Source organism: Phyllostomus hastatus, unplaced genomic scaffold (genome assembly GCF_019186645.2).
Source record: "Phyllostomus hastatus isolate PE091 unplaced genomic scaffold, TTU_PhHast_1.1 phas_contig_196, whole genome shotgun sequence".
Taxonomy (NCBI): domain Eukaryota; kingdom Metazoa; phylum Chordata; class Mammalia; order Chiroptera; family Phyllostomidae; genus Phyllostomus; species Phyllostomus hastatus.
The window spans coordinates 14,054,172-14,068,236 of NW_025333709.1; the positions used below are offsets into that span (position 1 = coordinate 14,054,172).

At 46.7% G+C, this 14,065-nt stretch overlaps 1 protein-coding gene across 2 annotated transcripts in view; it reads right to left on the minus strand.

The window, feature by feature from the left end:
* CCDC149 (coiled-coil domain containing 149) overlaps positions 1–14,065 on the minus strand; it is a 95,930-nt gene that overhangs the window by 56,272 nt on the left and 25,593 nt on the right. For both annotated transcript variants that reach the window (XM_045834496.1, XM_045834497.1), the window contains exons 2-3: positions 3,921–4,082; positions 1,983–2,021 (exon numbers count right to left, since the gene is read on the minus strand). In XM_045834496.1, the coding sequence (XP_045690452.1) occupies positions 1,983–2,021; positions 3,921–4,082 (201 nt within the window). The remainder of the gene's footprint in view (positions 1–1,982; positions 2,022–3,920; positions 4,083–14,065) is intronic.

The window sequence follows — 14,065 nt, forward strand, 5'->3', positions numbered from 1 at the left end:
TGAAGGATCCCGATTTTCAGACATTAATAATAAGTTTCCATGTAATTTTGTTTAGAAAGTAAATCAGTTGGCTCCATGGAAAAATTTGACTTCAGATCAGACCTGAAGCATTGTGAAGCAATCGAATAAAAGAGCCAGGAGGTTATGGCAGAGAGTAGAACCAAATGACTGAATGGTAAGCACAGGACTGCATTGCTATTTAAGAATAAAGGTGTGCGTGTATGTGTACGTGTGTGTGTTGGGCATGCTGTTAACACAGCATCAAAAATCACAAGGTAATGAACCCAAGGGGTTTATATGCAGTGCCAGGTATATGATCAATGAACAAAAACAGGAGTTTGGATTAGCCATTACAGTTACAAAGAGACCAAACAAATCTGTCCTTACTGGCATCCAGCAGTTCTGAAGCTCTCCTCTGGCGCAGACTTCCCATAACACAGAACACACGGCATGAACATCGCCATCGCCCGGGTTCCCTTCACACCCATAAATGGCTTTACTCCAAGGTGTGTCGGTAGATAACAATCGTGAAGTTAAGGAAAGTTCTAACAAAGATATCTTTGGAAAAAGCAATATGTATGTATGTATGTATGTATGCAACTGTATGAAAAGAACTTTGATGTGCAGTATTCCTGGACGTGGTAATATGAAAATGTTAACTATCCCCCAATTAATCTATAAAGTTAACAAACCCTGAATCAAAATACCAACAGGTAGGGGTTTTGGTGGGGGTTGGGAGGATTTTATCAGGAGGACCTGATGAAATGTTTGTAAGTGTATCTTCCTGGAAAAGACGGGCCCAGGGAAGGAAGTGAGCCCAGACAGATGTTAAAAGCACTGTGAAGTAGAGCCAGAGTAACGTGGTGCGACCACAGGACTGTAGAGGAGGCTCAGAGGAGCACAGCCGGAAGTCCAGGAACGGATCCATGTGTACATACAAGGCTTTGTTCATTGAGAAAGTGGGCATCTGAAATCTGCAGGGAAAACTGAACCTGCCAACAAACACTATTAGCTACCTTAGGAGAAAAGAACATCAATGGCTTGTGAGTTTTGCCGGTAAGATGGCTTTTAAAAGTCTGAAGTGCCAGACGTGCGCCAATAGATGAATGGATAAAGAAGATGTAGTATGGATACAGAGGTGGATTACTGCTTGGGAATATGAAAAAAGTGAAACCTTACCATTTGCAACAACGTGGATGGACTTAGAGGGTCCTACGCTAAGTGAAATAAGTCAGAATGAGAAAGCCAAGTATCATGGGATTTCACTTACATGTGGAAATAAAAAAACAACAAGTGAGCAGATGAACTAAAACAAAAACAGACTCTCGGATGCAAAGACCAAACTGATGGTGGCCAGAGGAGAAGGGTTGGGGAGAAGTACAAACTTCTCCTGACGAAGTGAGCAAGTCACGGGAATGTAGCGCACAGCTCAGGGCGCACAGCCAATAACATCACAGTGACTCTGTGTGGGGACAGCGAGTCCTAGACCTACTGTGGCGGTCACGTCGCAAGGTATGCAAATGTTGAATCACCGCACCCGAAGCTAATAGAGTATTGTATGCTAACGATACTAGAGTATAAAGTATAAATAAAATATGAAATTTTAAAAATGTCTGCAGTGGCAGAAGATAAATAGCAGAAGAGTGCCCTTCACGGAAGAGAAAGCTGAAGTGTTATAACCACGAACCCTCAACTCACTCATGGTTTCCCAACAGCATTCCCAGCGAAGAAGGACAACGTGGTCACCTGGGGTGTCCTCTTCCACCCTGTTGGACCTCACCGGGCGTCCTTCACCCTCCACCCCGCCCCATCCCCTCTTGGCAGTCACAATATCCTGACCACCCACTCCCTCCAGTAGTACAGAAGCCTCTGGAAAATGAAAGATTTCTCTATACATTGTGGAACTCCCTGACCCCCCTAACTGCTGCAAGGCACCAGTGAAAACAATTCAAGAATTATCCAAGAGCAAGAATAAGTCTTACCTGTTTCCTCTTTTCAGGAGGAAGTGACGGATCTCCATCCTATGAAGAAACAAGGGCTACATTTTAGCTTTTTTAAAAAATGTGCTTAGATTCAGACCCTCCCAACTCCCACCCCCTACAACCAGAAATGTGCTAGACCAAGCTCAAATACACTTAAAAAATTAACTATAAACTGAACCAGAGTTGTTTTGGAAAAGTCTCTAAGACACAGGAGGCAAACACAAGGCCTACAGGCTGAATCCAGCCTTCCACCTTGTTTTACTTGGTCCAGCACCTTGTTTCTACCCAAGCTCCTTGCCCCTAGTTAAGGAGTAGTTACACTTATACAGCCCTAAAATTACACTCAGCCCTTTGAAGGCAGCCACGAGGCTGATGTGGCCCCTGGTGAAAACTCCTGCTCTAAGGGATCAGCTCCAACTAGGACCAAGCCTATATATTTTCTCAAACTATGTGAACCAGCCCTGGCTGGTGTGGCTCCGCTGGCTGGAGCATCATTCCTTCAAGTGAGAGGTCGCCTGTTGGATTCCTGGTCAGAGCCCATGCCTAGGCTGCAGCTTTGATCTCTGGTATCCATGCCTCTCTTTCTCCCTTCCCCTCTCTCTCACATGAAAATAACAACGGCAACAACAAAAACCCTTTAAAAATAAAATAAAAATAAAACGATGTGAACCGACAAACAAAAACAAAACAACTACATTTATCAAAACTATTTTTGAGCAGAGCCAAAACTTACACTTCATTTGGTCCGAGTTGAGTTCCTTTTTTAAACAGATCACTTGAGTTTTTTCTATGAATAGAATAATTCGAGGGGTGTGGAAGGGATAATGATCAAAATAAAAGAAAATTAACTGAGAACTTGCCGTCGTATCAGACTGTTTGTGTTTAAAGGATTCAATCCTCTCCCTTGCGGATCACCCAGGAATACAAATACCTCTGGAGAATGAGCAAATGTCACACGAGGGAGAGCACTGCTACCTGACACTGTCCGAGTATCCATCAACACTACTTTAACCTGAGGAATCTTTGTTTCTGGTCCAGGACAGAGCAGTGATCCCAGCACAGGCAGCTCATGTTAGCGACAGTGCCTGCGCTTAAACAGGCGGTTGTATCCATGAGGAAAAAAAAGGAGCAAGTATCCAAAATAGCACTGTGCTGTTGGTTTCCTCTATTTCCGTACAATGTATACCCTTAAAAGTCTTGCTCTATGAAACCCTAGAGAGAACCTAAATGCTCATGATAAGAGAAAGGTTAAAAAATTGTGGAAATATTACTATGCAACTGTTTTTAAAAAAGAACTAAACTTGTAAGTGTGGCCTCGAGAGGTGTCCAAAACAAAGAGTTGCACGAAAAGAGCAAGTTTTAGAACAGCATGCACGCAATGCTATCCGACCTCACTCTGGAGCAGGGGAACATCCTGCATCCAGCTGTCAGACCCAGGAGCCCCCTGAGACGTTCCACAGTGATGCAAGTCAACACCTCAACACTGTCGCCACCAGCCGGCCGCTGATGTCAACCGAGTCCATGAAATGGCATGAGACTGAAGAACCCAGTTTTCAATTCCATTTAATTCCAATTAATTTAAAATGGGATGTAAATAACCACATGTGGTTTCTGTATTAGACAGGGCAGATTTATAACACAAGTCTTCTTAAAAAACACTCCACATGAACAAATTAATAAGTAAACAGGCACACAAACACATACATATGTGAGCATGATTCATAGGTGCCCATGTGAGCAGTGGGGGGGGGGGGATGTGCACGTGACTAGCCTGTGGAATTGGGTCGTGGAGGAAATAGGGACGATGACTTCCACTTTTTAATTTTTCCACTTTGGAACTGTTTGAATTCAACCCCTTTATGAAGAAACAGCGTGTTGAAATGCCCTCTTTTCTATCTTAACGCGGGACCAGGCACGTCACTGCGACGTGATACGTACAATCAGCTCCCGGTGCTTCTTCTTCAGGGACTGGTGGCGCTCTCGCAGCTGATTGGCCATGAGTTTGTACTGGTCCCGCTCCTGCTGGCATGTGTCCAGCTCCTTGGAGAGGATCAGCAGGGCCTCCTTCTTGCTCTCCAGCTTCCTTTTGCACACCAGGTACTGCAAAATAAACCCCAGCGACTGGTCAAAACGTCAGCAGGCCTCCGAGTAACGCACCCTGCGGGGTTGGTTTTATGTTTTGTTCTGTTGCTTTTTTTTGTTTTTAGAGATCGTAGACCCAGACGCATCTGTCAGTAACTGACACGCACTGGAAGGCCGCGGCAATACCTGACCTACTTCCCTCACGACAGAGCCGAGATCTTGGATGTTCATGAACTCTGGCAAACTGGGGCTGATGAAATCATTTCCTTGGCAAATAAGTAAAATAGTAGAACACCTTTCAAGAGCTATATAGCCCAATAGGTAGATAGCTGGGCCCCAGTTTTTGTTTAAAAAGGACGTATATATCCAGGTAAGATTATGTACAATTTTCTTAAAATTTTACAAAATGATAGACACAGAAACACATTTAATAACACATTTGTACATTACTATTATCACTTGGTAGCGAAATAATTGGCATGCTTTTAAAATATTACCCTTTTTGCTTTTCTGCATTTTCTAAATTTTCTAGAACAAACCCATATGGCTTTTATGATTTAAAAAAAAACACAAAAATGCTATTAAAAATAATTTAGTTGAACCATAGATCTCTGCAATATCTTGCACCTGTCCAGGCAGCAGCAGACGTGCTCTCTCCCTCAAGAGTCGTCGTTCACCAGCTTGGCCAAGATTTGCACAACTTCTGTGTCTCTGGTGCAGCTCCTCCCACAGCGACCAATTTCATGAGCTCAGTATTTTAGCCACATTTTGAATTACCCCAAACATTCAGGTGCACCTCCCAGGAACTCTTTGTGCCTCCTTCCCCCCACCTCTCCACCTCTCCAGCACCACCCTCCCCTGACGGTCACCCACCACATGAGCCAGGGTGAGCCTCCGCCGGACTTCTTTATTTCTATTGGCTACGCTGCGCGGTCTGGTGCCGTTCGCATGTGTGAAATGTGGCAGGAAGTACCTTTTGAATTTGCCCCGTAAAAGACCAAATTCAGAGCGTTCATGAAAACAATTTATAGTTTCATTATACACTCTGACACCGGCACTTTGTCATTACGGACGCTCGCACAAAGCGGAGGGAATCAGCACTCCCGTGCCGCTGGAGCCAGGCCCTTCCAGGGACAAAAAGCATTACTCATATATAGTGCTTGCTCGGAACTGATTTTGTTAAGTTTCATTTCAAATAAATGAAAGGGGAAAAAGAGAGTTTTGTGCATTAGCACAATTTTTCCCCCTTAAAAAAAAAAGTAATTGCTTAGCCTCCAAAACAAAGGGGAAAGAAAAGCCATTCCGAGACGGATTTGTGTTCTAAGAGAAGACACTTCCACCTTGGGTGAATCTTATCCCTGGCAGTAATGAGGTTGGAACCCTGCCTTAAAACGTCCTGGATTTTAAGACTTTGACATCGTCTTCGTGGAGGCAAAATGGTTCTGTTGCCACAGTGATTTCTCGAGAGTCAAATCCCCAGTGAGTAAATATCAAAGGCAAGTGGCTCAGAAACCTCAGCTGCAACGTCCTACGGGAGGTATTGAGACTTCACAGGAAAAAAAAATACCGTTTACACACAATTGAACAGGCCTGCCCTTGTGCCTGCAGTTCCTTGCCCTGAATCAGCAGCCTCCATTGTCAGTGCTATTAGTATTGGTGTCACCAAGACAGCCACCTTTGTCCCTTCAGTTTGTCAGATCCAAACAGGAAGCCCCAAAGATACTCAGTGTCTTCCGACTCCAGGAAAGAAAACCCCAGTGGCATGGAGACATTGTAAGGGACAGTGGGCAAGTGGAGTTGCAACATCCGGTCTACTGATGGGAAACAGGTCAGGGCCACCACTACCTGCAAAGTACAAATTCAAGTTCCCTGACTTTGAACTGTGGACCGTGAGGATCCAAGAGCGGAGCCATCCCTCTCCCAGGGCCTGGCCCAAGTGAGGCCTCGGGAGCGGTGCGCCCTTCCTGTGGGTCTAAGGCACCTGGCAGAAACCAGGCACAGAGCCGCTGCCAAGACCCGGGGACCAGGATCGCCGCAGTCCAGTTCCCCTCAGGGCACGGAAAACAGGACGATTATGACTCTATGAAGGGTAAGAAAGCAAACGCATTCCGCGTAGAAGATGAAGCCACCCCACAAAGGGTGGTCTTCAGACGGCCGCTGCCGGGTTGCTCTTTCGTCTGCTCTGTATGGTCTAGAATTTCAAAAATCGTATTCCACGCCAATTGTTTCTATCAGTAGAACACATCTTAGGCTGAAACCTCATTTCTAAAATGGCTCAAAGTGGTGCTGCCCTGGCTCGAGGTGGGATACCTCCACCCCCCGGTAGCCCCTGTGCCCTGTGTGGCCACATCAACAAGGGGCCCTGGAAAAGACTGCTCTGTGCCACCTTGGGGTGCTGGTGAAAATGCAGATTCCACCCTGGGGGGTGTGGCTCAGTGGACTGAGTGTTGGACTCCCAACCAAGGGGTCAGTGGTTCCGTTCCCAGTCAGGGCACAAGCCTGGGTAGCGGGCCAGGTCCATAGTTGGGAACGTGCAAGAAGCAACCAATCAATGTATCTCTCACACATCAATGTTTCTCTCCCTCTTATTCTCCCTTCCTTCCCCTCTCACTAAAAATAAATAAACAAAATATTTTTTAAGCATGTAGATTCCCAGGCCTCAGCCCAGACCCCACTAAATCGGAGTCTCTGGTGACTGGCTCAGGAATTTTCAGTTAGCACACGGCACAGGTGATTCTCACGCCCATCTACACTTCGTGGTGTCTCAGGAGTTAGAACCGGCTACAGTAGTTCGGAAGGACTGAGAGGCCAGCAGCAACCCCCAAGTTCAGGGCCACAGAATGGTCTCAGAACCATCCTGGGGGTGTCTATGCCACCTTCCAGTGCTGGAGTGGTTCTAAACCAGCATCAGCATTTCCCTAACAGCTATCAATGTCGGTGTGCCCCCTACGCTCATTGCAGCATTATTGGCAATAGCCAAGACACGGAACAAACCAAAGCGTGCATCCAGGGAAGACGGGGTAAAGAAGGTGTGGTGCACACCACCGGGGAACACGACTCAGACGCACGGAGGGTGGACCATTGCTGTTTGCGACAACGTGGGCAGATCTCAAGGACCCTCTGCTAAGTGAAACAAGCGAGATGGGAAAGGAGAGAAATCACATGACTTCACTCATATGTGGGACTATACAACGAAAAAGTAACTAACAAAACAAACAAAAAAGTCACACATGCAGAAAGCAGAATCATGGTAACCAGAGGGAAAGGGGGGGTGGGGAAGGGCGAAATGGGTAAAAGGGTCAAATGTATGGTAACAGAAGGAAGAAGCTAGATTTTGAGTGGTGAGCCCACGAGAGTATACAGACATCGAATTGTATACCTGCAATTTCAATAATGTTATTAACCAACGTTACCTCACTGAAACCCAAGTATAAGCATGAACTACCAAATTTTTCGGACAGTAAGACGCACCTAGGGTTTAGAGGAGGAAAATAGGAAAAAAAAAATTGAAGCAGAAAGTGTGGTAAAATATTTAATAACATAAATAACATAGGCTGCCGCTGTCCCACCCCAGCAAGCCAGGTAAGCTACATTCGAACTATAAGATGCACCCCCATTTTCCTCTCAGATTTGGGGGGGGTGTCTTATAGTCCAAAAAATACAGTATATATCACTGTATCTGTCCAAACATCCTATACCTGCAGAGTCTCAATAAAACGACAATACGAGCCTCTGGGAGGTGTGTGCTGGGGGGGTGCTGGGGGTGGGGATGGCCTTTCTCACTCTCGTTCTACAGTGATGGTGGGCGAGTCCCTGTGATGGCAGCTGTTAGCCTGTCCCATTTCTTCTCTCTCAAACTGGGAATAAACAACAGAAACCTGGAAGGAAAGAAAACAGATGCCGAAGAGCCTCCTGTTGGAGCTCTCACCAACCAGCAAATTCAGGGGTTTGCCCCTCGGCTGATCATAACACAGAAAGCCGGGCCAGCCGAGTGCTCCGGACGTCTCAGCTCCTGAAGGAGGAGGAGTGGGTGTGGATGTGGGAGGCGGAGGACGGCAGAAAAGCTACCCGATGGGGCAGGGGGCCTCCATCCAGATGTAGGTCTAACAATGAGCTAATCGGCAGCTATTGGGACCCTGGGAAAACCACACACCACAAGGCACAAAGTAAGCACACACAGCCTGGGCCTCGGTTTCCACATTTGGAGTATGAGGGGTGTTCCCAGGGTGCCCTCCAACTGGAGGAACCCATAATTTTAACACCAGCACCCCATATCATTGGGGGCTGAAGGGTGTGAGGGAAAACACTGGGATGAGGGGCTCCTGTCAGGGAGGCGTGACTTCCTTGAAGCACCCGGAAAGTGCTTGCTCTGCTGAGTCGAGGACAGAGCCGGCTCCGTGATTCCGAAAGATCATCTAGGACAGTGGCGACAACGCCAGAGTCTCTCCGCAGCAGGGGGTTCAGCCGCCTGGTTGGGAGGGGTGCTCGGCTGCATTTACAAGAGTGAGAAAAGGGTAAATGTCTGTGTGATCAGCACGAGTGCCTCTTCTCCAGTATTTCCAGGTCCCCTTGACGTCCAGACAGGGGGAGGGACTGTCCTTCCCCACCACTTTGAAGGCAAAGCCATGTAACTCGCTTTACCCAATAAAGTGGGACTGGAGGGGATGTGAGAAACATACAGGGTGGGAGCACTTAAGAGTCAAGGTGAGAATCGCCAGGCTTTCTCGCCCCCCCCGCTGCTAGGTGAGCGCGTGTTGCTATGGAGGTGCTGTAGGAACAAATCAGCCTGGAGAGTGGAGCCAACACACAGACGAACTGCCCTGGAGAGTCACTGGGGTCCATGGAGAAATCTGTGTGATCCACAGATGAACATTCACGGTGTGAAGTTTCAGAGGTTTGCAGGGTGGTGGTGGTGGGGGGGGATGTTTGTTACCAGAGCATGACTGAGACCATCCTGACTGAACAGACCCTATCATAGAACGGGCAGCGGTGGAGGTTGTATATGCTCCTGCTCTGTGCTTCTGGCCAGGGTTAACAGTTCCACCATCACTGCCAACAACAACAAGAAATCCCAAAGTTGGGTGACAAATGCTTTCCATGTACGATCACCTTCAGTCTTCACAAGAGCACAGTTTATCTTCATCTTCTAAAGAAGTACGTGGAGCTTAAACGGAAGAGTTTCTGTAATGTGCCAAGGGGTTAGCAGAGTCAGAACTCGAACCCAGATCTTTGTAGAGCCAACCCTGTGAAATCCCAATTCCCAACACACTAAGCATTCTCTTCCCCGCCCCCCACCACACACACACAGAAGAAACTCAGAATATTCCCAGTGTTGGTTACTACCTTGAGCTGGTATTCCCAGCACAAGAAAGCTAAGAAAGGGCAATTTTGCATTCGGCTATTTTTCAGACCCAGGACAAACAGGTCAAACATTTATTTATGTTTTCACCCAACCCCCTCTCTCTAAAACTAGTGGGCCTGCCTCTCCTTTCCTTGGATGCAAGGCCTGAAGGAAGAAGGGGAAAAAAACAAAAAAAAAAATCTACCAACGTCTCTCCCCTCTGCTCCTCAGGAGGCAGGGAAGCGGAAGCAAGGAGGTCTCCATGCGCTCGTGGGAAGTGGAATAAGGTGAGACGGAGGGCCTCACGGAGAACTAGAGGGCTCTTTTCTCAAAAGCGGCTTGGTCTTCACAGGGGGGTTCCATAAGCTGTAGTCGGCCCCCATTATTCACTCAACAATTCTTTCCTGGGTGCCTCCTCCGTGTTAGGCATTTAGCCAAGCATTGGTATCCGAAAGGGATAAATGTTCCAGTTGATGTGGAAAAGGAAAAACGTGAAGCCGGGAAAACAAAATTTTACTTCCACAATCCCTTATGGATTTTTTGGGAAACCCCCAAATTTCTAAAAACTTGCAAATGCATTCATACCCTGTTAATGACCTCAGCGGATGTGAGGCTGTTTTGGGTCGTTTCACCACTGAGTATGAATATTCATACCTTCTGCGCAGATAGATCAATGTGTCTGAGTACAGGCTGCTGCCCACGCCTACTGGGGGTGATATAAGATATACAGTGTGCTTACTGCATTATTCCTTTTAAAAATGCCAAAAAATTCCTGCAGCTGAAACATTTGAGGTCCAGGGATTCTGGACAGGGAACCTAACTTCTGTTTGGAAGTCACCCTTGCGTCTACACAGTCTCGATGACATAGGTAGGACTAAAATCAGATCTTTCTCACACAGCAATTGCCCCAAACCTAAGCATTTATTAGATTTCGACTTCCTCATGTCGTCTAGGAAAAACTAAAAGCACTCTCCACGCAGTAAATGTTCAAGCTGCCACGATGCTGAATTGCTGTTGCCACAGCCTCCTAATTTCTTCCATCTTTAGAATTAGCATGAATGCTGGAGCGGGAAAGCCTCACAGATGACCCAACCGACTGGCAAAGAACAGGGTCCCTGACGGCCAGCGTGTTCCATAACAGCGTTTTCCAAACTGTGGGGCACCATTACGTTCATGTGGGCAGCGCAATCGATTCAGTTGCAGAACCTCATTTTCTTAAAAAAAGAAAAAAAGTTACAGAATAGAACAGAAAACATCAGCATGAGTCCTGTGCAGGAAGGGTAAGCATTGCTTTGTGGAACTTTTTTTGGATATGTGTGTGAGAAGAAATACATAGGTATGCATACTTTTATGCATTTATTGTGGACTATCATTTAAAAAGTTTGGAAACTACTATTTTATAATAAACCACTCTGCACATTTTTCATGCAGGCAGTAAACATTCAGTGAAAGGCACCCAGAGAGGCAAAAATGAGGCCGGTGGGTGGGCAGTAGGCGAGAGGAAAAGCTACACAGAGAAGGTGATTCTCGGAATGAGCTCTGAGTCATGAGTAGGTATGAAAGGCACCAAATAAAGGCCGTTACGTGATAGAAATAATTAGCCATGTCTTTGGGATTGAGGCACAACTTGGATTAATTAATACCTGGTCTGCCCACCTCACTGCATCTACTGTGAGCTTGCAATAAAAGAGAAATGCTAAACTTTGGCTGCGTAAACTTTTTCAAAATGGAAGATGTTATTTTAGTAGCATTTACGGCATACAAAACACTGTCACAGACACTCTCATTTGCTAGTCAACACTATGTGACAAGTGGGACAAAAAGTTCTTCCTATTTTACTGACACAATAGATGAATTACCTTTCTCAGAGTCACATAACTAACAACTGTCACCTCAAACTAGGACTCCTACCTATAAATTCCAGGCTCTTTTCACTATTCCATAATGGTACCAAATAAGTTATTAGCAGATCCACATACTACCTCTCTTGAGGCCAATCATATTTTTTAACAAGATGTTCTTGGAGATAACTGGGGAACTAAAAGCAAATGCATTTTAATTCATGGTATTTCCAGACCCTGTTTGGAAAACTAGCATCCCCGCTGGGACCTTTTCAATCCTACTCCAGGGGCAGTGGCTGAGGGGCAAGGAGCTCCCCGTGGATTTGCTCAGTGATCAGCCACCTCCACACCCCTGAGACTTCGGGCTAGCTGAGTGCATGACAGGCTCGCCACCCTGGGGTCTTCGCCAGCTGGATCACAGATATGAGACACTTTATTTTTCAAAGACAACTGGCAGGTGTAGCTGTGGCCGTTGTGACAAGGGCCCTAGCCCTTGTCTTTTGGCTAACTCTAATCCCACCATGACCCCCAGCCCATTCCAGGGGGTCTCATTCACTCCAAAGGTTTTCACAGTCATCTCTGTGCCAATTTCACCCACATTGATTCCACCAACTCAGCCCTGTCACCCGCATGCCTTACACTGATGCCCAGCTGTGCACGACCATCTGAGCATCTGAGAAGCATCTTACACTGAACCCTTGGTCTCCCCTCGAACCTTCCCCTCCCCAAATCTTCCCTTTTGGTAATTGGTGCAAACCACATTCAGTTTTCCACAAAAACCCTTGCAGTCATCCTTGCTTCTTCTCCTTCTCTCCCAGCCCTCATTTAATCCATCAGCGAATCCCATGGGCATTACCTTCACGAGCTACATCGAATTAGAATACTTCGCACCCACTTCCACCACAATCACCCTCATTCAAGCCACCATCATCTTTTGACTGGACTGTGGCCCTAGCCTCCTGCTTCCACCTCCTGCCTCTGCTCACCTACAAGGAAGATAAAAACAGATGGCAGCACGTGGTAGCTCAAAATCCCCCGTGGCCTCCCACTACATTTAAAACAAAATCTAGTCCTTCCACTTGCCTTTGCTCCCTGCTCTGCATCCTCCCTGGCCTCCGTTGTAGTCTTTGAGCACATTGAGCCCACTCCGGCCTCAGGGCCTTCGCACTCTCGTTCCCTCTGCTTGGACTGTTGGCTTGCTCCCTGGCTCCGTTCAAATCTCCACTGTAATATCTGCTTCTCAGAAAGCTGGCTCCGATCTGCCACCACTCAGACTCTCAAACCCCTCATGCTTTCCTTCACAGCTCTCAGTACTTGACCTTGAGTTATATAACAAATTACTGGTTTATTGTTGGTATCTCCAACAACAAAAGCAAGGACTTGGCTTTTTCATTCCGCATCCCCAGCACAAAGAACAAGGCACGATACACAGCTGGTGATCTCTCTGAAGTGAATGAGAAGTCTTCATACATTGTCTTACTACAGCTTCAACATCCCTGTAACATGTAGCATTGTCCCCATTTTACAGATTGTCAAACTCACAGCCAGTGAAGACCGTAGGAATCACCCAAGCCAGGCCCCTCGTTCTACACATGGGAAAACTGGGACTCAGAATAGTGTACTGACTCACTCAAGGCTGGCTGGTAGGACCCGCAGCTAAAACCTGAACTGAGGACTCTTCTCATCCCAAGTTCAGCACTCTCTCCATACTCCCAAACTGAGGTGTATATTCCTCCTAGAGAGACATAACTGCCTATAGACTTACAATGGTCCCTGGCACATTTTTTTTACAGTGATCATAATTACTAATGTAATAAAATAGGTCATAAGGAGCCTAACCATCATTTACTAACAGTTACTAACAGTAGTAACTATTGTTAGTAATATTATGCTAAATGCTATAAGGAGATACAAACAAGGCTCCCGGAACGGAGAAAAGACGTTGAGAACGTGGCAGAAGAGCTGGGATACCTGAGTTCAACCTTGGCTTTGCCACTCACTAACTGTGTGATCAATCACTTAGCTTCCCCGTGACTCAGTTTCCCAAATGATATCATTATAGTACCTTCAGAGGGCTGATGTGAGAATGAAAAGAATTCACTCATACATGGAAAACACTGAAAGTAGTAAGGGCTGCATGCACGTTGTTATCAGCACTCTTTGTATCACTAGGAGAGTGAGCACAGCTTGGCGAAGAAGGTTCTCAAAGAGTTGGAAGAAGATATGAACGTTTGAAAGGAATTCTAAAAAAACAAGCAGAGGAATTCCTTCTGTTTGGGGATAAGGGAAGTCGTGACAGGTAGTGGGGACAAGAAAACAATACTCTTGGGCAGGCAAGCAGCCACAGCAAAGTGCAGAGGTGAGGCTCAGGAAGATGATCTGTTGGAGAGGGAGGGGTCTGTGCTGGGCTGGCTTGGTGGTGGGGGGAATAAAAGCTGCATGCAAAGAAGCTGGGGAGGGAGGGAGGTGGTGGTCAGGTCGGGAAGGGCCCAAACGGAGTTCACATGTTATTCTTCCAGCAAGCAGGAGCCCCAGGGGTCTCGGACCAGAGGAGTGACATTAAGAATCCTTTTAGGAAGACAATTGCATCCTGATATCATTGTGGAGGGGGAGACTGTTCCACGATGTGACCGCTGTCTGTCCCTCAAGTTGGACCTGGACCAGAACGGACAATGCTTTCTGCAAACCCCCTTAGAGACTGACTGTAACTGATGCTCATTCTGAGGTAAGCCAGCCCCACCCGCCCCCACCTCCAGCTATGTGCTGCGTCTTGGAACTGGTTGTCGTCCTGACCTGTTCAGCGTGTAAAGTAACTTCCC